The sequence below is a fragment of the Eschrichtius robustus genome, chromosome 3, assembly GCF_028021215.1.
Source record: "Eschrichtius robustus isolate mEscRob2 chromosome 3, mEscRob2.pri, whole genome shotgun sequence".
Taxonomy (NCBI): Eukaryota; Metazoa; Chordata; class Mammalia; order Artiodactyla; family Eschrichtiidae; genus Eschrichtius; species Eschrichtius robustus.
The window spans coordinates 29,214,069-29,237,885 of record NC_090826.1 but is presented as its reverse complement, the minus strand read 5'-3'; the positions used below and the strand labels follow the sequence as shown (position 1 = coordinate 29,237,885).

The following is a 23,817-nucleotide window of genomic DNA, read 5'->3' as shown; positions in this document are numbered from 1 at the left end:
GCAGAGAAGAATATTTCTTTCTCTTTTTTCTGAGATTAAAAAAATATGCCTAAGAACAGAAGTTCCTGAATAAAAACATTTCACCCAAAGTATAGGCTTACCTGTATTCCAGCATGGCTACAGAGGTAAAAATCAAACTCATATGGGTGTGTAATGTCTGTATCAACTGTTGTTCCAGCTGGGATATTGCCACTTCTTCCAACCTAGATTTGTTTGGTCAAAGTTTAAACAAACAAGACAAAGGTAAAGAATGTGTCCGAAAGCACTTTTAAAAAGATATAAATACACAGGCCGATTCCATGTTTCACTACTTCCGGCTTGAAATATTACTTAAGCAGGCATTAAGAGCAGACCTTATTGTAGTCCTAGTTCCTATTCTTAAATGTTGCTGAAAGTGAAAGCTGATAACAAAGAGCTATTAGTCTCTACTGATGCTTGGCTGGTAGTTGATCGCAATACGGGTAGAAAACTTAAAAAATTTTTTTTAAAAAGTTACTTTAAGTGCTCCAATTTGTGACATCTGTGCAGAGCAGGTACTCTTGAATGTGCAGTTTTATGAAAATTAGCATTTTTCTCAGAGAACCCTAGATTTTTAGAGAGAAAGAATGCTGACAACAGCATCAACTAGAGTCACCATTTGTTAACCATTTATATGTCAGGGACTTTACATACGTTATTTCTAATCCTCATAATCCTGCAAGTTAGGTATTATTCCCATTTGTCTGGGGGGAATCTACAGCTCAGGAATACAAAATAACTTGCCCAATAGCATACAATAAAGGGCATAACTGAGAGTCAGACATGGAAATGACTGCAAAGGCCCTATTTCTTTTATTTCATATTAGCAGTTTCAACATCTTGTAAGAAAACAGACACCATGATTTTCTCTGAGTAATACATGATGTAAATGAAAAAGTTCGAAACTCCTGATAATGAAAGTCTCCTAATAAAACACTTTAAATGCATATATATACTTACCTCTACCTCCTTATCCCTAACATATTTAAAATCATTAATTGTAAGTCGAGGTTTACAAGGCTAACAAATCAGAGACTCTTTTACTGACTCAGACATTATTTCTGCTGTGTGAGGGACTGTTACCAGGTGGTGGCTGGAGTTATATCTGTGTGGACCAACCAGCTAGCTTCACCAAATCACAAAATAAAGAAAACAGTTCATAAACTACTAAATTATGCCTATTCTTAACATACAAGTCTCCTAATTAATATATATTTAAAAGTTTTATTCTCTTTAGAGAGGCGGCAGAATGCCTGGGTTCATATCAGAGCTCCACCAGTTTCTAGTCATGAAATCTAGGGCACAGTATGTTCCTCTCTGTGCCTATTTCCTCATTTATAATTATCTCTCATCTATTATGATTAGTAGATTTAGAGCAAAGATGAAAGAGAAGCAAACAAATGAAGGAAAGGCACAATTAAACATCAGTTGCAAGAAATCATTAAATCTAACTTAGGTTTTCCTGATCTAACTTTTGAAGAAACCTTTGGTTTTCTAGGTACAGAAATGTAATTTGGGGCACAGGCCTTTAACAACATGGAGGCCAAAATAAAACTATCATTACTGCTATTAGAGATGTGGTATAGGACAGTGATTAAGAGTACTCTGGAGCCAGACTGCCTATTTTGAGTCCTAGCTCTACCAATTTAACCTCCATGTGCCACAGTTTCCTACTGTGAAAAATGGGGATAATAATAATAAGTACCTCATAGTGTTTGTGAGGGTTAAATGAGTTAAATTTATAAAAAATATCCAGAACAGTGCCTGCCATTATGCCCTCTTTTTCTCTATCACTACCACCATTACCACCACTCTACAACTAGGTAACCTCCACTGAGTGCTTAGCATGTGCCAAGCACCGTTCTAAGTACATTACATATTTTAATTAAAAAAAAATCCTTTCAAAAACCCAAATAAGGCAAATATTAATATTATCCAAACCTTGCTCAGAAAGAAACCGGCACAGAGATGTTAAGTTACTTGCCCAAAGCTACACAACGAGTGTAATCAAAGACCAAATATGTACCAAAGACAAGACACACTCCTTTCTTTTTCAGTCTTTTCTATTGATCCCCTTTCCCAAGGGGACACTGACCCTTGTACTCCTCAGATTTCTCTGCTCTAAGGTTTGCAGGATGGGGGCAGAGCACTGAAAATGAAAGTTAGTTTGCATGAATTTTCACTAATCACTCTAGAATGTCTCTAGCTTGTAAAATTAATTTTTACAAGATATTCTAAAAATAGAACATACCTTTTTTCTTCTGAACATTTAAGGAAAATATGAATAAAAAGAGCAATTTTAAAACTATGAGTTTCTTCACAACAACAAAAAAGTATAATGGGATTTTGAACATTTGGAGTGTTACTAGAAATTCTAGAAAGTTAAAAATTAACTTATTTTGATGCTTCTATACTCATAATCAATCTGCTTTGCTGTAACCCACTACTATATATCAGAAACTCTGCTGTTGGCAGAGAGCCTTTGTTAAGTGCTCTATGAACTATGTTAGATAACCTTTGCTTATAATAGTATTACAATAAATGTAAGATTACCCTTTCAGTCCTATCAGCACAAAATAATCGAGTGTGATGTCTCTTCTGAACTACAATGTAAGTTATTCCAGGTTGATAGTCTTTCTCCAAACTGATGCAGGCTTCTCGAATTGCTAGTAGTTCATAATATAATACCTAGAGAAGATGAAATGGAAAGATTTGATCTAGTCAGTTGTTCTCCTATACATACTTCAAAGTAAGACAATGATTTAGACTTAGAATTTCTTAAACTCATCACCTCACAGCTAATTATACTTCTCTATTCCATTTTAACTATTATCAGAGCATGGTCTTAGCGATCAAGGCTTACATATCCAGTAAATATTTTAAAAGGGAAAATCTAAGGAAGTATCAAAATTTGACTTTAGGAACTCTCAATTAAGGCTCCTAACTTCAGAACTAGACACCATATTATAAACACAGTATCTGATTTAACCACAGTATGATGAGAATCCCAGGCAACCAACCTGCCTAAACTGCCCCTCTGAAACACCATCCCGATAAAAGATGATACGAGTAGGTTTGAACCGAGTTGACTTATAAAACTGAATGAGAAGTTCTCGGACCATGGAGGCAAGGTCCTGGATGATCTCCTGTCGGGGTCTCTGAACTCTTACTGTAGCACAGTATCTGCTTGGGTGGGCATCCATACTACCTACAACCTAGGTTGAAAAAAGTAAAGAAAACATAGAAATTAAGGTATTCAAAACTATATGAATATGAATTTTACCACAAAAAAGTTGAAAAAAAAGGAAAAGGATTTCATTTAAATTTGTATTTTATTATAACCTTAACTATTTATCACAGTTCATTTTGAAAGTAATAAAAATAGATAATTCCAGTGAAGAACAGAATAAAAGACCCAGTCTAGGGTCAAAAACTATTTTCCCATAAGTAGGCTGTACTTTATATTTAACAATTTGGTTCTAATTTACAGATGTTGCTGGTAAACCTAAATATTAGTAAGGATAGAAAGACAAAGAGATGTACATAGAGGAAGGAGATAAATAAAAAAGAGGGCCCATTCAAACTCTTGATTTCTCTTTATAGCTCTTACAGTTTAGCAAACTACCCCAGAAGCCATATTCAAGATGACTCTGGCATTATCTTAAGAACTCTTATGTTTCATAAATTTTAAATCTTGGTTTTGAGAGTAGCTATCTTAATTTTTTCTCTCTGTGTCTTAATATTGTTATGTGTTTGGAGCAGAGGGAACTCTGAAGCATGAACTTGTAAGTTTTCCTTGACTGTAGTCACTCACAGATCTACTGAAGCATGATCACTGGAACCAGAATATTTAAAAGTGTTCACACATCACTGATCAGAGCCTGGGCCAAGAACCAGCTGGTTATTCTACCTCCAGCTTCTCTTTCTTCCAGGGTAGTATCTATAAGAAAGTCATGCTTCAAAAATGGACCTCTGCACCTCCATGTTCACTGCAGCATTATTTACACAGCCAAGACATGGAAACAACCTAAGTGTCCATTGATGGATGAATGAATAAAGAAAATGTGGCATATACATACAATAGAATATCATTTGGCCATAAAAAAGAATGAAATCTTGCCATTTGTGACAACATGGATGGACCCTGAGGGCATTATGTTAAGTGAAATAAGTCAGACAAAGACAAATACCATATGATGCCACTTATATGTGGAATCTAAAAACAAAAAACAAACAAAAAATCCCAACTGAGTTCACAGATATAGAAAACAGACTGGTGGTTGCCAGAGGGGTGGGGTATGGGTGAAATGGCTCAAAAGGTACAAACTTCCAGATGTAAAATAAATAAGCCATGGGGATGTAATGTACAGCATGGTGACTACAGTTAATACTGTACTGCATATTTGAAAATTGCTAAGAGAGTAAATCTTAAAAGTTCTCAGCACTTGCAATTCAGGGGACGCCAGTTTGATCCCTGGTCAGGGAACTAAGATCTCAACATGCCTTGGGGCAACTAAGCCTGGGTGCCACAACTAGAGAGCCCTCGCGCTGCAACTACAGAGCCCACGCACTCTGGAGCCCACGCGCCACCAGGAAAGATCCTGTGTGCCACAACTAAGACCCGGTGCAGCCAACAACAACAACAAAAATGTTCTCCCCGTAAGAAAAAACTTTTGTAACTATGTATGGTGACAGATGTTAACTAGACTTATTGTAGTGATCATTTCACAATATATATGAATATCAAATCATGTTATACACCTGAAACTAAAATAATGTTATATGTCAATTATACATCAATTAAAACATAAATAAATAAAAACAAACTATTTCAAAAGAGTACCTAAATTCCTGTCAGTAATTTAAACATCTTATTAGAAACCAAGATATGGAAAATTCTTACATTTCTCTTCAGTCTTAGGTCAGATTAGAAAATAACCAAGAGTTTTTAAAAAAGTGAGCTAGAAAAAAAAAAAAAAAGTGAGCTAGAACTTGTCTACTTCTTTAGGTACATGGAATTGTATCTGCTTTTTTTAATCTTCTCTAAGTTAAAAAAAAAAAAAAAAAAAAAAAAAGGAACCTGACCGTTTCTTTTCCACTGCTAAAAATAAATCCATACCCCCTCTGATGGCAAAAAAACGCCTTACAAAATCTTACAAGCCTCACAGTCTGCTATACTACATTCCAATTCCCTGCATTTGAAATTCCTCAACACACCAGATTTTTGCAATTTTAATTTACATCACTATCATGGTAGTATCTATTATACTATATGGCATTTATTACTTACATTGTTTCTCACACTAGTCTTTAAGTTCTTGGGAATAGAAGATATATAGCAAAAATAATCAAATTCTATTTACAAGACCTCTGATAATTATAAAAGAAAGTGAATATTTGGTAGAAATGGATTTAGCAAAAAAGGACAATGACAACCCAGAAGTCCAAAAGAATTTAAAAGTGCTTAAACTTCTTGGAAAACAACCCTAAAATAGCAAATCCAAAGTAAGTCTTTAGAAATTTTGCATCATTTTATCTTCTCTAGGAACATTTTAATGACTATCAGAGATTGCTCAATACTACCTCTAGGACACTTGAAATGTACACAATTTATGCATAACATTAAGAATACAAGGAAATATAATTTATTAATAGATAAAAGTCAATTTTCTTCATTAATGAAAAGAGCTTTGGAAAAATAAGTGAAAAATTTAATATTACTATCATTTTCAAGGAAAGATTAAGATTTATCAGATTTTTAAAATTAAAAGTAAAGATTATAATGAATGATAGAAAAAATATATAAAAAGTCTTACAGTTTAATTTCTGAAATTTATCAAGTATGCCTAAAATATGTTGACATTTTCAAAATGTTGACATTTGTTAAAATCAAGCAATTTTCTTTCTTTTTTTAACATCTTTATTGGAGTATAATTGCTCTACAATGGTGTGTCAAGCAATTTTCAAGTTGGGTAAAATATCATCTGGCTTTATGAAGTTTGTAAGAAATACACTTTTGAACTGACACAGAAAGGTTACAAATATAAAGGTGGGCAAAAGATAGAACAGGCAAATGTTAAAAGTAAGAGGAGCAGTAATAAAGAATTCAAGTGCAAAGTATTAAACTGGACAAAGATGAAAGATATTTTATACTGAAAAAAATGCAATCCAGCAAACTTATATGTAATGCATCTTTCTGTAACAAAGACACTACTGAAATACATAAACTCTGAATTACAAAAAGTAACTGAAAATATACAACCATGGAGAGGTCAAACAGACAAATTAAAGTAGGATACAGAAGAGTTGAGTAATATAATTAATAAACTTGATTTAATAGATATATACAGAACTTGTAGCCTCCAAACCAGAGGATATCATTTTTTTCAAAAACCCAAAGAACATCTGAAAGTTGGCTCTGGATAGATCTACATATAGATATATATATTTATAAAACTTTATAAATACATTTTTTAAACTTTATATTTATAAAAGTTGGTTTCAAAGAAAATGTCATTAAAATTCAAAAAGTTAAAACCAAAATGTTGATCTTTGTCTAAACTTTAGATAAGATAAACCTGTCTAAAGATACTCACAGCAGCAATAGAAGGCTTCTTCCCATCCCCAGCTGGTGGATGAGTGACATCTGCTCCCAAAAAGATCACTGGTTGCTGGAACACAGAAGGTCTTAAACACAGTTTTAAAAAGAGTTAGATCATTTTTTTCATTATCCTTTTACCTATTTCACACTACTGCAACACAACTGCAAGTTGCTGGCATAGCACAGAGGAGGTCCGTTATAGACAACTTCATAGGCTTGAACTACTGACAGCTTTATTCTCTTAATTCATGAATCTCTATTAAGTGAAGTATTCAGAGCAGTTTTCTGCCTTAAGCAGTGGTGCTGGTGGTTGCAAAGGTCAACTGCTGCTAGCATTCTTAATAGGCATAAAATGATAAACTTCCTCATATTAATCCACTGATTTGTATCAATCATTCTTTAATCTACTTACATTTTAAGCCAATGTAATCTCTCAAGGAGATAAAGAATCATTAAACCACACTGGAAGGGATTATGGGACTCTACTACTCCCCCGCCTCTGACCAAAAGTGTAAAATTTGAGTAACATACATTTAATAGTCATAAAGTAGCTAGCAGTTCATTTTATTTTAAAACTGTATCCTTTAAGATTCAAATGACTCTTAGTTCTTGGAGTTGTTGATAAAATTCTATATTCATGTCATTTATGAATCTCATATTTAATAGGGATGGGAAATAGAGGCAGTATGGAAAAACAGGAAAAAAAGAGCTTCTGTGTCAACAAGATATTTAATTTTTTAGAGCCCTAGTTGCTTCAACTATTAAAAGGAAACCTGTTGTTCAATTCTCCAAATAACGGCCTCTTCCCCAGCACCCTATTTCTAGGTCATTACGTGTCATACTTCCTAAGAGCTCTTAGACATGATGGTGATATAACAGTAACATCTGTTGTCCCACTGACTCCGCCAGGAGTTGATATGGCTTCCTCAATTGATTTACTTAATTGACATGCTCCCCCATCCAACCCCACCCAAAGCCCCTAAAGGAGGGAAGAAAGGCTTCCCTCACTTTCTAGTTGAGTGAGTTGCCTCATGACACCAGCTTGAAGATGACTACCAAACAATGAGAAAGTTCTTCAAGCTGGGCTCTCCAGTGAAAAATAAATAAAATTCTCAATACTTTCTAGCCAGGGACGAGGTACTTTGCATACTAAATGAAAATGGAGATGGGAGGGGATTTTTCATAAAGGAATCTTGTAAATTTTGCCAATCAAAACTCTTAAGTTTTTGCCAAAATGTCTACTTATCTCCCATGGCAGGAATCATCAAAGCTGTCTCTTACATAGGTCTTAGATATGGCAATACAGAGAAAAATTAATATTTTATTGGTGATTAGCTTATCTTACCTTTGATGAGGTACAAGAATATTATTGATCCCTCCAAGTTTAACATTTATCTTTAGGCACAGGTTTGAGAGAGTTTGAGGGGATGTTTTTATTACATTCTTGACTTGAACACACTGTGTAGCCATACCCAAAAGTGTATCTCCAACACGCTTCACCTCCGCTATGGAACAAATACAAATACCTCTAGTTATAAAAAGGCAAATTTTACTGAAAATTAAGCTGCTATGTATGCTTTCCCCTTGTGAAATACATCACTGTATTACAGGATACCAAAACTTATACCAATACTAAAACAATGTTATTAAAATTTAAAGTATACTTCCTTTTTTTTTTTTTTTCAGCCATGCTGCGCGGCTTGTGGGATTTTAATTCCCCGACCGGGGACTGAACCCAAGCCCTCTGCAGTGAGAGCGCGGATCCTAACCACTGGACTGCCAGGGAATTCCCTATACTGCCTTTTTGATTATATAAATGTGCAGAGTTTTGAGGGCATTCAAGAGTGCAATTAGTGGGACTTCCTGGTGGTCCAGTGGTTAAGAATACGCCTTCCAACGCAGGGACGCAGGTTCAATCCCTGGTGGAGGAACTAAAATCCCACATGCCGTGGGGCAGCTAATCCTGTGCGCCGCAACTACTGAGCCCATGTGCTCTGGAGCCTGCATCTGCAGGCCACAACTAGAGAAGCCCTCACGCTGCAATGAAGACCCAGCGCAGCCAAAATTAAAAAAAAAAAAAAAAAGAGAGTACAATTAGTAATATACTGTCTATCTTAAATGTTTTAACTTGATATCTAGCCAATTAAAATAAACTAGATCTTTTGAATGAACTGTTTCCAGCATTTCTGAAAACTGTGTTCTACAATATACAACTATAAAATACGAAAAATAATCCTAAAAAATAAAGTATACTTACTGCCTTGAAGATTAGCTTAAGTATTTAGTGATAATTTTTTCCAGTTGTTTTCTTCATATATAAGGAAGCATACTTTTGTCTTCACGAAAATAGTATAACCACAATAACCGAAAAACCAGAGAAAAATATCATACATAAACCCTTATTAGTATTTAATTGTACTCTCTTCCAATAATGTTCTCATTTGCATTATTTTAATGCAGTTATAATCACAGTATACTTATAGCTTTCAATCTAATTCTCCAAACTTTAATTTAGAAATATAGAGGTATTACTGTATAAAGGTTTTTATCCTGTTCCTCTCCTTATCCTGTTTCCTGTTCCTCTCCCCCTCTCTGCCATTGTAACTACCATAAAGAGTTTTGGTGTACATAACTTCTTATATATAACACATGGAAAACACTTTTAAACAAAAATTGAGAATATACTATACACTCTATTGTGTAACTTGTCATATTCACTTAATAATATAGTATGTTCTGAATGCCAATATATAGATGCCCTTATTATTTATAACAACAGCTGTTACTTTGTTTTTAAATGCCATAAGGTATCTAACCGCTACTCATACACCGACATATTTTTAACTTTTTCCAGGTTTCCATTATTTCAAACAATGCTATGAATAACATCCTTGTGTATTTAACTTTCATTTGGTTGTATAACTATAGCTTCAGAATAAATTTCTACAGGTAGAATCGAGGGATCAGAGATATATATATACTCAACATTTTTATAGATACTGAAAAGTTGCCCTCTAAAAAGGTTTATTAATTCATCCAACAAATATTTAATGAGCCACCTAATACATGCTAGTACTGTGCGAAGCTCTGGATATACAATGTTAAGTCAAGAGAGACATTGTTGTTGCCCTCACAGAGCTTATAGTCTAGTCAGAGAAATAGCCATTAATTAAATAACTTCAAATTTAACATTGTAACTGTGAAACAACATAAAGGAGTGGTAACAAGGTGCTGTAAGACAATAAAAGTGAGAGAATTTGACCTTGTCAGGGAGGTCAGGCAAAGCTTCCCCAAGGAAGGGATGTCTGAACTAAAATTCAAAAGAATGTGTGTTTACTTGGTAAAGGGTGGAAGATGGATTATGAGAAGCAATACAGGTAGAAGGAAGAGGATAAACAAAGAGTTTCTGCAGGGAAAAAAGAGCATAAAGTGAGATGAATTCTGAAGAGGTAAGAAGTCATGGATTAGGGGCTTCCCTGGTGGCACAGTGGTTAAGAATCCGCCTGCCAATGCAGGGGACATGGGTTCAAGCCCTGGTCTGGGAAGATTCCACATGCCGCGGAGCAACTAAGCCTGTGTGCCACAACTACTGAGCCTGAGCTCTAGAGCCTGTGAGCCACAACTACCGAGCCCTCGTGCCAGAGCTACTGAAGCCTGCGCGCTTAGAGCCCATGCTCCGCAACAAGAGAAGCCACCGCAATGAGAAGCTCGCGCACCACAACAAAGAGTAGCCCCCGCTCACTGCAAATAGAGAAAGCCTGTGCACAGCAACGAAGACCCAACTCAGCCAAAAATAAAAAATAAATAAATTTATTAAAAAAAATAAAGTCACGAATTAGAACATGCAAACCCCTGGAAGATAATCTTAAATATCAATTTTTACCAATTGTATAATGAAAAACTACTGAAGAGGGGGTGATAGGGAAGAGGATAAAATCAGATTTGTACTTTAAAAATACCACTTTGGACATTAGCTATAGCACCAACACATAAAAGATTAGAAGTCATCATTTCCATCCTCACAACAACAACAAAAAAAGCTGAACAAACTGAAAATTAATGACTGGTCTTAGTCTTAGATCCATCAGAGAAAACTGCCACCCCCAAAACAGGTGAATACAGAGAATCACAGCCAAGATCAGCTTATTAGAAGCAGAAGCTGATGAAGCCATTAACTGCAGGAACAATTAAACACTGACTCCTGGGAATTCCCTGGTGGACTAGTGGTTAGGACTCTCACACTCTCACCGCCAAGGGCCTGGGTTCAATCCCTGGTTGGGGAACTAAGATCCCACAAGCTGTGCAGTGTGGCCACAAACCAACCAACCAACCAACAAAACAAAACAACGAAAAACAACATGCACCAAAAACCCACACACACTAACTCCTATAACTCAATAAGAAAAAACCCAAACAATCCAAATAAAAATGACCACAGGAGTTGAATAGACATTTCTCCAAAGAAGATCTACAAATGTTCAATAAACACATGAAAAGATGTTCCACATCACTAATCATTAGGAAAATGAAAATGGAAACCATAAAGAGATACTACTTCACACCCAATAGGATGGCTAAAATAAATAAATAAGTATTCGCAAGAACGTGGAGAAACTGGAACCTTGTACACTGCTGACAGGAATTCAAAATGGTGCAGACTCTGTACAAAACAGTAAGGCAATTGCTCAAAAAACTAAAACAGAATTATATAATCCAGCAATTTCACTTCTGGTAACATACCCAAGAAAAGTGAAAGGAAGGACTGAACAGAGAGCTGTATACTCATGTTCAAAGCAGCATTATTCACAATAGCCCAAAGGTGGAACTAATCCAAGTGCCCATTGATAGATGAATAGATAAACAAAATGTGTATATACATAACAATGGAATGTTATTCAGCCTTAAAAAGGAAGAAAATTCTGGGCTTCACTGGGTGGGTGGGATGGGGAGGGTGGGAGGGAGGGAGATGCGGGAGGGAGGAGATATGGGAACCTGTGTATATCTGTAGCTGATTCACTTTGTTATAAAGCAGAAACTAACACACCATTGTGAAGCAATTATACTTCAATAAAGATGTTTAAAAAAAAAAAAAAAAATTGGCACCTGGGACTTCCCTGGTGGTCCAGTGGTTAAGACTCTGCACTTCCACTGCAAGGGGTTCGATTCCTGGTGGCGGAACTAAAAGCCCGCATGCCACGCAGCGCGGCCAAAAAAAAAAAAAAAAAAATTGACACCAAGTGACTGATTTATAGAAGGCATCACCTACACCAACATGAGACAAATGTAGAGGTCCCAGGGCTCTGGCAAAACAGGGCAGGACTACAGAAGAAACTGAAATACAGGCAGCAGCACTCAATAAACAAAAATTGAATTTAAAAAGTGGCAAATGATGAACGAGTTTTTTTATGAAAAAAACAAATGGGATGACAGCTATAAAGGTGCTGTTTTTGAAAATAAGAATTCCAGAATGATTTAACACTTGAAACTATGTGAGTAGATAATTTGATTTATAAGTAAACATAAGCAAATAATTTTTTAAAAAGTGAAGGGGAAATATGACAAATAAAAACTAAGGGAGGGGCTTCCCTGGTGGCGCAGTGGTTGAGAGTCTGCCTGCCAATGCAGGGGACACGGGTTCGAGCCCTGGTCTGGGAGGATCCCACATGCCGCGGAGCAACTGGGTCCGTGAGCCACAACTACTGAGCCTGCGCGTTTGGAGCCCGTGCTCTGCAACAAGAGAGGTCGCGATAGTGAGGGGCCCGTGCACCACGATGAAGGGTGGCCCCCGCTCGCTGCAACTGGAGAAAGCCCTTGCACAGAAATGAAGACCCAACACAGCCAAAAATAAATAAATAAATAAATAAAAAATTTAAAAAAAACTAAGGGAATCTGTTGACAGTAGACTTGCCTTGAAAGAAATGATAAAAGACATTTTTCAGAAAGAAGGAAAAGTATACAGGTCGGAAGTCCAGATCTATACATAAAAAAAGGTCAGAGAAGGAATAAATAAAAGTAAAATAAGACCTTTTACTTTCTTATTCTTAACTGAACTAAGAGATACTGTTCAAAATAATAATAGCAACAATATATTGTGTGGTTACAACTTATGGATAGGTGAAATGAATGACAGCAATATTGTAAGGGGGAGGGAGGAATTGGGAATACTTTGTTATAAGGTATCTACACTATCTGTGAAGTGGTACAGAATTATTGAAAGCGAACTCAGATTAGTTGTAAATGTATACTGCAAACTCTAGGGAAACCACTAAAAGTAAAAAAAAAAAAAAAAGTATAACTGATGTAAGAGAGAAAATGGAATAATATAAAATGCTCATTTAAAACCATAAAATGGAGGGGCTTCCCTGGTGGCGCAGTGGTTAAGAATCCGCCTGCCAATGCAGGGGATATGGGTTTGAGCCCTGGTCCAGGAAGATCCCACATGCCGCGGAGAAACTAAGCCTGTGTGCCACAACTACTGGGCCTGCACTCTAGGGCCTGCGAGCCACAACTACTGAGCCCGCGTGCTACAACTACTGAAGCCAGCGCGCCTAGAGCCTGTGCTCCACAAGAGAAGCCACCGCAATGAGAAGCCCACGCACCGCAACAAAGAGTAGCCCCACTCGCCGCAACTAGAGAAAGCACACGTGCAGCAACGAAGACCCAATGCAGCCAAAAATAGATAAATAAAATAAATAAATTTATTTTAAAAAACCCATAAAATGGAGAAAAAGAGGGGAAGATAAAATATAATAAGACCCAGGGACTTCCCTGGTGGTGCAGTGGTTAAGACTCCACGCTCCCAATGCAGGGGGCCTGGGTTCGATCCCTGGTCAGGGAACTAGATCCCACACGCATGCCGCAACTAAGAGTTCACATGCCACAACTAAGGAGCCTGAGTGCCACAACTAAGGAGCCTGCCTGCTGCAACTAAGACCCACCGCAACCAAAAAAAAAAAAAAGACCCAAACTACATGTTGCCTACAAGAAACCAATTCTAAAATAAAGTGATACAGAAAGATATACCATGCTAACACCAAGAAAAAGAAAACTGAAGTCCCTGTATTTTTTCACACAAAGTAGATTTCAGAACTAGGAAGATTATCAGGGATAAAGAGGGGTATTACATAATAATAAAAGGGTCAATTCTTCAAGAAGACAGGACAATCTTTAACATGTACGCAGCTAAGAAAAGAATGCCAAAATAAGTGAGGCAAAAACTGATAGAATTGCAAGGAGAAACAAACAAATCCACTATTATAGTGGAGACTTCAATGCACTTTCATCAGTAATTGACAGATCCAGCAGGCAGAAGATAAGTATATATTCAATAGCTGACTTGAACAGTACCATCAATCAATTGATTCTAAGAGTCATTTATAAAATACTTCATTCAATAACAGCAGAATACACATTCTTCTCATGCTCACATGGAACATTCATTAAGGAAGACCACATTATGGTCCTAAAACACACCTTAACAAATCTGAAAGAACAGAAATCATACAAAGTATGGTCTCAGACCACAGTGGAATTAAACTACAAATCAATAATGGAAAGATAGCGAGGAAATCCCAAAATATCTATACATTAAACTACATAATTCTATGAGACATGGATTAAAGAAAAAGTCTTGAGAAATTTAAAAATATTTTGAACTAAATCAAAATGAAATACAACTTACCAAAATTAGTGTGATGCAGTGAAAGCAGTACTTAAGAGACAAATTTATGGCACTGAATGCAGAGAAGAAAGATCTAAAATCAATAATCTATGTTTCTACCTTAGAACGATAAAGAAGAACAATACAGGCCTAGAACAAGCAGAAGGAAAAAAATCTTAATTAGAGCAGAAATCAATGAAATTGAAAATAAGAAATCAACAGAGGAAAATCAAGGAAACCAAAAAGCTAGTTCTTTGAAAAGATCAAAGAAATTCATAAACCTCTAGCCAGACTAATCAAGAAAAAAACAGACAACACAAATTATTAATATCAGAAATGAAAAAAGGGTCATTGGCCCCAAGGACATTTAAAGGATAATAAAAGAATATTATGAAAAACTTTAGGCCCACAAATTTGTTAACTTACATGAAGTGGACCAGTTCCTTGAATGACACTACCAAATCTCACACAGAAGAAACAGATAATCTGAATAGGTGTGTACCTATTAAAAAACTGAATCAGTAATTAACAACTTTCCAAAAAAAGAAAGTACCAGGCCCAGATGGTTTCACTGGCAAATTCTACCAAACATTCAAGGAACAAATGATACCAATTCTCTGCAATCTCTTCCAGAAAACAGAAGCAGAGGAAATACTCATGATTCTGAGGCCAAAATACCCTAATACCCAAACCAGAAAAAGACATTACAAGAAAGGAAAACTACAGATCAATATCTCTCATGAACACAGATGCAAAATCTTCAACAAAATATTAGCAAATTGAATCCAACAATGTATAAGAATTACATACCATCCCCAAGTGGGATTTATCCCAGGCACGCAAGGCTGGGTTCAACATTTCGAAAATCAATTAAAGTAATTGATCACATTAAGAGAAAAAAAAGAAGAAAAATCATATGATCATATCAACAGATGCAGAAAAGAACATTTCGCAAACTCCATCATCCATTCATAATAAAAACTCTCAGCAAAACTAGGACTGGAGGGGAACTTCCTCAACTTGATAAATAACAATTATAGAAAGCTTATAGCTAACATCATGTTTACTGCTGAGAAGCTAGATGTTTTCCCCCTAAAGTCAGGAACAATGCAAGAATGTCTCCTCTCACCACTGCTATTCAACATCGTATTGGAATTCCTAGCTAATGCAAGGAAAAGGATATAAAAGTATACAGACTGGGAAGGAAAAAATAAAACTCTCTTTGTTCATAGAGAACATGACTGTCTACGCAGAAAACCCCCCAAAATTGACAAAAGCTTCCTGGAACTAATAAGTGACTATAGCAAGGTTTCAGGATACAAAATAAATATACAAAAATCAACTGCATTCCTAAATACTAAAAATGAACAACTAGAATTTAAAATTAAAAACACAATACCATTTATAGAAGAAAAAGAAAAAAACAATATACTTAGATATAAATCTAAATGAGGAAAACTATAAAACTCTGATAAGGGGCTTCTCTGGTGGCACAGTGGTTGAGAATCCACCTGCCAATGCAGGGGCCACGGGTTCGAGCCCTGGTCTGGGAAGATCCCACGTGCCATGGAGCAACTAAGCCCGTGCACCACAACTACTGAGCCTGAGTTCTAGAGCCCGTGAGCCAGAACTACTGTAGCCCGTGCTCCGCAACAAGAGAAGCCACCGCAGTGAGAAGCCCGTGCACCGCAATGAAGAGTAGCCCCCGCTCGCTGCAACTAGAGAAAGCCCGCGCGCAGCAACGAAAACCCAATGCAGCCGAAAATAAATAAATAAATAAAATAAATAATTTTAAAAAAATAAAAAATAAATAAAACTCTGATAAAAGAAATCAAAGAAGCTCTGAACAAAGAGATATTCCATGTTCAAGGATAGAAGACTTAACATTAAGATGTCAATTCTTCCCAGCTTGATCTATAGATTCAATGCAATCCCAACAAAAGCCTCAGCAAGTTATTTCTGTGATATTGACAAAATGATTCTAAAGTTTATATAGATAGGCAAAAGACCTATTAGCTAATACAACAGGGAAGAAGAAGAACAAAGTCAGAGAACTGACATTATCTGACTTCAAGACTTATCACAAAGCTAAATTAATCAAGACAGTGTGGTTTTAGCAAATGAATGGACATACAGACCAATGAAACAAAATAAAGAGTCCAGAAATAGACTGCCACAAATAGTCAATCATTCACAAAGTAGCAAAGGCAATTTCATGGAGAAAGATAATCTTTCCAACAAATGGTGCTGAAACAATTGGAATCCACATGCAAAAAAAGAAAAAAAAAAACAATCTAGATACAGACCTTAACACCTTTCACAGAAGTTAAGTCAAAATGGATTATAGGGCTTCCCTGGTGGCGCAGTGGTTAAGAATCTGCCTGCCAAAGCAGGGGAAACAGGTTTGAGCCCTGGTCTGGGAAGATCCCACATGCTGTGGGGCAGCCAAGCCCGTGCGCCAAAACTGCCGAGCCTGCACTCTTGAGCCCACGAGCCACAACTACTGAGCCCACGTGCTACAACTACTGAAGCCCGTGCGCCTAGAGCCCGTGCTCCGCAACTAGAGAAGCCACTACAGTGAGAAGCCCGTGCACTGCAACGAAGAGTAGCCCCCGCTCGCCACAACTAGAGAAAGCCCACACGCAGCAACGAAGATCGAATGCAGCCAAAAATAAATAAATAAAATAAATTTATTAAAAAAAAAAATGGATTATAAACCTATATGTAAAAAAGGAAAACTATAAAACTACTAGAAGATAACACAGTATAAAACTTAGACTATAACACCAAAAATGATCTGTGAAAGATGATGACTTTATTAAAATTTGGACTTCATTAAAATTTAAAACTTGTGTTCTATGAAAGACACTGTTAGGAGAAGACAAGCCACAGCCTAGGAGAAAATTATTTGCAAAATAGGTATCTGATAAAGAACTTGTATCCAAACATACAAAGAACTCTTAAACCTGAACAATAAGAAAACAAACACATCAATTAAAAAATGAGCAAAAGATTGGAATAGACATTTCATCAAAGATATACAGATGGGGCTTCCCTGGTGGCGCAGTGGTTGAGAATCTGCCTGACAATGCAGGGGACACGGGTTCAAGCCCCGGTCTGGGAAGATCCCACATGCCGCGGAGCAACTAGGCCCGTGAGCCACAACTACTGAGCCTGCGTGTCTGGAGCCTGTGCTCCGCAACAGGAGAGGCCGCATCAGTGAGAGGCCCGTGTACCGCGATGAAGAGTGGCCCCTGCTCGCCGCAACTAGAGAAAGCCCTTGCACAGAAACGAAGATCCAACACAGCCAAAAATAATTAAATAAATAATAAAATAAATTAAAAAAAAAAAAGATATACAGATGGCAAATAAGCACATGAAAAGGTGCTCTCTCCCTCTCTCTCTCTCTACTTTTTTGGCCAAGCCACGTAGTATGCAGGATCTCAGTTCCCCAACTAGGGATTGAACTCGTGCCCTCTGCAGTGGAAGCGCAGAGTCTTAACCACTGGACCGCCAGGGAAGTCCCGTGCTCAATATTGTGTTATTAACGAACTGCAAATTAAAATTACAATAAAATACTACTACATGCCTATTAGAATTGCTAAAATCCAAAAAACTGACAATACCAAATGCTGAAGAGGATGTAGAGCAATAGGCACTCTCATTCACTGCTGATGGGAATACAAAATGGTACAGTCACTTTTTGGCAGTCTTATCATTTGATACAGCAGTTGTGCTCCTGGTTATGTACCAAATTGAGTTAGAAACTTATGTTCACACAAAAACCTGCACATGAATGTTTGAGCAGTATTATTCATAACTGCCCAAAACTGGAAGCAATCAAGATGTCCCTCAACAGGTACATGTATAACAAACTGTAGTACAACCACACAATGCAATATTAAATATTATTCAGCATTAAAAAGAAATGACTTTATCAAGCCACAAAAAGACATGGTGGAATCTTAAATATTTCTAACTGAAAGTGGCCAATCAGAAAAGGGGACATACCATATGACTCCAACTATATAACATTTTAGAAAAGGCAAAACTGTAGAGACATAAAAAGCCCAGTGGTTGTCAGGGGTTTAAGGAGATGGACGGAGAGATGAGTAAGTGGAGCACAGGGGATTTTTAGACCAGTGAAACTATTCTTTGATACTGTCATAGTACATACGTGACATTATGGATTTGTCAAAACCCATAGACCTGTACACGTAAAGAGTAAACTTTAATGTAAACTGTGGACAATATGTTAGTAATAATTTATCAATACTGGTTCATTAAATGTACCACTCTAATACAAAATGTTAAAAATAGGGAAATCTGTGTACAGGGGAAGGAAGGCATATAGGAACTCTCTATAATATCTGCTCAATTTTTCTGTAAATCTAAAACTGTTCTAAAAAATAAAATCTATTAATTAGAAAAATCACTCACGGAATCACTGAGTGAAGCAGTGTAGAAAACGGACTGAAAGTGAACTAGAGGGAATGAAGGCAAGAATATCAGCTTGGAGGCTATGGTAAATATCAACTTTCTCTCCCATCAACAGTGTATGAGAATGTATATTTATTCATGCCTTTGCCAAAAATGGGTATTATCATTGTTGGTGAAAAATAATTTATTCTAGTTCATATTTCTTTAATGACTAATGAGGCTCAGCATCTTTTCATTGATAATTGACCATTTGCATTTCTTTTTTATGTCCTTTGTCTTTTTCAGTTGTTTGTTCTTACCTTGATTTACAAATTCTTTGAGTTTAACACCTTCTGTATTCTATCACAACTTAAAAAATATCTTTTGAATTTTATAACCATCATTTTTTTTATAACCATCATTTTTAATCACTGCATATTATTTCACCAACATACAACTTACTCACTGTTTAAAACCAGTTCTTAGTAGTTTTTCAATGTCACAGATATCATTATGAAAATTTTGTGCATAGAGATTTTTCTACATTATGAATTCTTTTCTTTGAACATATTTTTGGAATGGGAAATACTGAACTGTTGACTGCAAGCACATTTTTATACTTTCTATGAAAGGGTATTATCAATTTATACTGCCATCAGCAATATATTAAAATACTAGATTCACTGCATACTCACAATCACTAGGTAGTACAGTATTTAAATATATTTGCTAATTTAGTAGCATAAAAATTTTCCTTTTATTAATTTGTACTTTTCTTTATTGGTGAAAACCAACATTTTCTCAAATATTTACTTGTTTTTTCTTGAGAAATTTTGGTTTATATTCTTTGCTCATTAATGTAGGAGAATATAAAAATTTTTTCCTTTGAATGCAATAACAGATCCATAAGAATATTTTAACTAATAATAAACTAGCCCTTTGCTGTCTCCATTTGCTGCAAATATTTTTCATGTTCTATGGTTTCCTTTTAATTTTAGTTATACACCTGTGATGTATGGAAAACTTAATTTTTATGCAGTCAGATCTAACGATTTTCTTATGTGAATTCCATCATTTTAAGCTTAAATAATTATACTCCATTCCGTAGTTTGGAAATTATACTTTCTTTGTGTTTTTCCATGTTTCAATGATTTATACTTAACATATTAATCTCATAAACTTTAACTCGTTTACAATAATAATAGCTAACATTTATTGAGCATTCACTATATGACAGGTGCTATCATAGACCCAGTTTACATATGTAAATTTATTTAATCCTTACAACTACCTTCTGTGGGTTAGGTATTTGTAGTATCCCAATTTCATAGATGAGGAAACTCAGGCTTTGTGTGGTTAAGTAATTCAGGTAGTATCACACAGGTAGTATACCTGGCAAAACCTGGGTATTAAGCAGCACAGTCTGACTCCAGAGCCTGTGCTTTTAACCGCTACATTATACTGATACTCAAGTTATCTCAATGACATTTTTAATAAATAATTCTTCTCTTAATCATTGTTTTGTAATGCTTCCTTTACTGAAATTCTTTTCACAGGGTCTCAGACTATTTAGTTTGCTCTCCAGATTTGTCTTTTTAGTAACAATACATGGTTTTAAATACTATAGCTATAAAATATATTTTAATGTTTGAAAGTTTTAGGATATGTGTTAGCATAATTCTAAAAGGAATATTTTTTTCTTGGCCGCGCCGTGCGGTAAGCAGGATCTTAGATCCCCAACCAGGGACTGAACCCATACCCTCTGCATTGGGAGCGCGGAGTCTTAACCACTGGACTGCCAGGTAAGTCCCTAAAAGGAAGACTGAGTACTTGAGGAAAAATGCAATCTTAATACAATATCCTTACCATACACTGGTGTCTTCCCTGGCAGGATGACGATAATGAGCTGCAGCCCTGAGTAGGTGTTCTTGAGATGCCGGAACATGGGCTCCACGCTGTCTGCCCCCTGCGCATATTTGCAGAAGCAAGGCTGGCCCTGGATGGGCATCCCTGCATCTTTAGAAATCTTCCGCAGCTGGTCCGTGAAACCCCTAGAAGGAGAAATCACTAAAAATAAAACCTTTGTCTAGTCAGCAACACCTACAAAGTAGTAATGGAAAGTTTGGGAAGGGAATGGAGAATGATGCAAAGATTTGTGTGCTCCATATAAGAAGAGGTCATCAGACTACTGATGTTAAGGGCAATGGTGGGTCAGTAATCTATTTTGCAAACTAAGAACACTACTGTACAGTTATGTGGCATTTTGTAGTTCACAAAGGACATTAGTAATAGAGTATGCTGGTTAAGAGCTCAGCTCTACAGGTTCCAGTTCTAGTTCTGTTACTTACTAGCTATGGAATTTTAGGCAAATTTTTTCAGTTTCTCTCATCTGTAAAATGACCACTTTCAATACAGGGTTGGTGTGAAGATTAAATGAGATAATATATGTGAAGCACTTAGCACGCTGCCCAAGACATGGTATAAAAGCTTGATAAATTTAAGCTATTATACATTTTCTAATTTGATCCTGACAAGATTCATAAGAAAGTGGTAGGTAAGGTATTACTGCCATTTTATAAATCAGGAAACAGTTTCAGGGACATTAAGTATTTGACCAAGGTCAAATGCTTATTAGACAAATGGCAAGAGTAAGAACTATGACCTAGTCCAGAATTTCTTTCTGCAATAATACCTATCTGACACTAGGATAGCAGGAAAGAGTCTGTCCTCAGAAAAGATTAAAAGAAACAAGAAAACATTTAAAAAGAAATGAGGCAGACAGCACTTTAATGTACTTTTATCCACAGTGAATAAACAAAAGACTAATAATTTCTTATTTAAACAAAATTCTGCACTTAGTCTAGAATAAATAAGTAATAATGTTGGGGTTTAACAATCACTTTACTTGTTTTTAAAACAAATACGGTCCTAAGTCAAGGATCTGGGTGATCTTTGCGCAAAAACACTGATTCCCTCAGGACAGAGATGAAGTTTGTAGAAATTCCCTTCTCCTTTTCCTTATTAGTATTTAAATTCAAGAAAGTATGAAGTTGAATATTTTCAGTTAGTCTGAACAAGAGCCATAAGCCCAATGGTTATGAGACTTCTATCAAGCCATGAATAACAAATGTAAAATGAAAAGAATAACTCGAAGCTTGAAAAACAGTTGGAGGTGTTTTCTTTGGTCTCTGGAGGTCAAGTAAGATAATAGCAGCATTGTCTTTAACTGTCCTCATGACATTTTACTTGAAAGCCAGGGGATAAAAACTATACTAAAAAAATATACTACGTGAACCTTAAGACATAAGATTTGGAGCTAATAAAAAGGAGTGAACAGAATTAAATAGAAAATAATTTTTCTCACATGAAGGAGGCAAATTCTGAAATTGACCTGGGGTAAACTGGTCTCTACGTCACTCAAGAACTATTCATTATGGGCATATTTTATAGGATCTGTTAGTGGAGACTTAAATTAGACCATAATCATTTTCTTAGGGAAATTAGATTCCAGAGGGGAGATAAGAAACTTACACAGATAATTATAATTCTATTTTATACAGGAAGTGACAAGTACAAATGGAGAGGATATTGATAAACTACTATGTTTACTACTATGGATTATTTCCAGCATCACAAATCACAGAAGACTGGCTATTATTTAGAAATGTAGAGATAGGAAGGAGGCATTTTCAGTAAAGAGCAGCATGAGTGGAAATGGAAAAAAATACCAGACAGTTAGAAGGCATACAGTACTCAGTTTCTTTGTCCAGAATATATGAAAATGGAGAAAGGACTTAAGAGGCAAATGAAAAATTTTTAATATTATACTGATTTTTAATGTTATTCTTTGTCAAAGAGAAACCTGAAAGTTTTAGAGTGGAGGTAGTCACAAGTGGAGCTGGTGCTCTTTTCACAGTAGCACAACTCCTCAAACAAGAGTAACAGCAGAAGCCCTTGAGGCTGCCAATGCCCCAAAGATTAGAGAGTCCCAAAGGAGAGGGCATAGAGGAGAAAGGAAGCCAAAGTGATAAAAAGAAACCAGGAAGGCAAGAATGGAGAGAATGTCAGGAAGGTAGTCAATTGTATCTAATGCTGCACAAATTCTGAGGAAAAATAATGGCTGAGAAGAGACCATTAGAATTGATAAGCACAAAGATACTGAAGATCTTCCAGTAACCAGTTTCAGCAGACCACTAAGATTTCAAGGAAGGAGAGAGAATGGAAGCCTGGAAGCCTTAAGTCAGGTAAAATGAAAAATGAAGATTTTGGGGGTCTGTTTTAAATTTAAACAGAAGATTGTTGAGGGAAAGAATCTGGAGAAGAGGAAAAGTAGTGGAGATGCAGGTCAAATTTTGGAAAGTAAGGACGTGAAAATGAGAAGTAAAATGACTCTTTCAAAGAACTCAATTGAGAAATAAGGATGTTATTTAATCCTCATTCAGTAAGTAGGTACTATTATCTCTATTTTTAAAAGGTGAAAACTGAAGCATAATGAGATTAAATAAATTATCCATGGTAGTAAGACTAGGAAGTGGCAAACCTGAGAATTATATCTAAGCTGTTCGCCATCAAAAGCCAATGGTACTCCTGCTATACCACATAAGCTAGTCTATGAGGATGCTTGTAAGAATGAATCAGTGACTTAGATATGACCAACAAATTCAGGAATCTTCATCAAAGTAATGAGAAGAAACATTTTTAAAGGTTCAGTGATTAAATATACTTCATATTGAGGCAACACTGGTTAGAATATTAGCTGAGTAATTTAAAACTGAAATACAAAATTTAAACACAAAATGGTCCCAAAGTGAAACTAATGACAAGCCTTACTTCAGTATTTCTTCTCTGCACTGCCTCTGTGTGGCAAAACAAGCTATAGCCCACATTTTGATTTCAACTCCTGTGTGGAACTGTTTCCCTCGCATGTCCCATACTCCATGGCTTGGTGTTGCTACTGTCCGATTCTACAGAGAAAGAGAAATAATAAGGCAAAAATGAACAAACATTTAATATATAACTTATTTGAATGAGCTGAAAATAAGCATTTCAAATTGCTGAACTGATATATATCTGATATTCTACATGGAATAGGCTGTTCTAAATCAATATTTTGTATTTT

At 36.0% G+C, this 23,817-nt stretch overlaps 1 protein-coding gene across 3 annotated transcripts in view; it reads right to left on the bottom strand.

Annotated features, from left to right (window-relative positions):
- The window catches only part of AGO3 (argonaute RISC catalytic component 3), a 117,566-nt gene that overhangs the window by 16,096 nt on the left and 77,653 nt on the right, over window positions 1–23,817 (bottom strand). For all 3 annotated transcript variants that reach the window (XM_068539502.1, XM_068539503.1, XM_068539504.1), the window contains 7 exons: window positions 23,529–23,662; window positions 20,565–20,749; window positions 7,965–8,124; window positions 6,615–6,705; window positions 3,039–3,233; window positions 2,572–2,706; window positions 102–203 (listed from right to left, as the gene is read on the bottom strand). In XM_068539502.1, coding sequence (XP_068395603.1) covers window positions 102–203; window positions 2,572–2,706; window positions 3,039–3,233; window positions 6,615–6,705; window positions 7,965–8,124; window positions 20,565–20,749; window positions 23,529–23,662 — 1,002 coding nt within the window. The remainder of the gene's footprint in view (window positions 1–101; window positions 204–2,571; window positions 2,707–3,038; window positions 3,234–6,614; window positions 6,706–7,964; window positions 8,125–20,564; window positions 20,750–23,528; window positions 23,663–23,817) is intronic.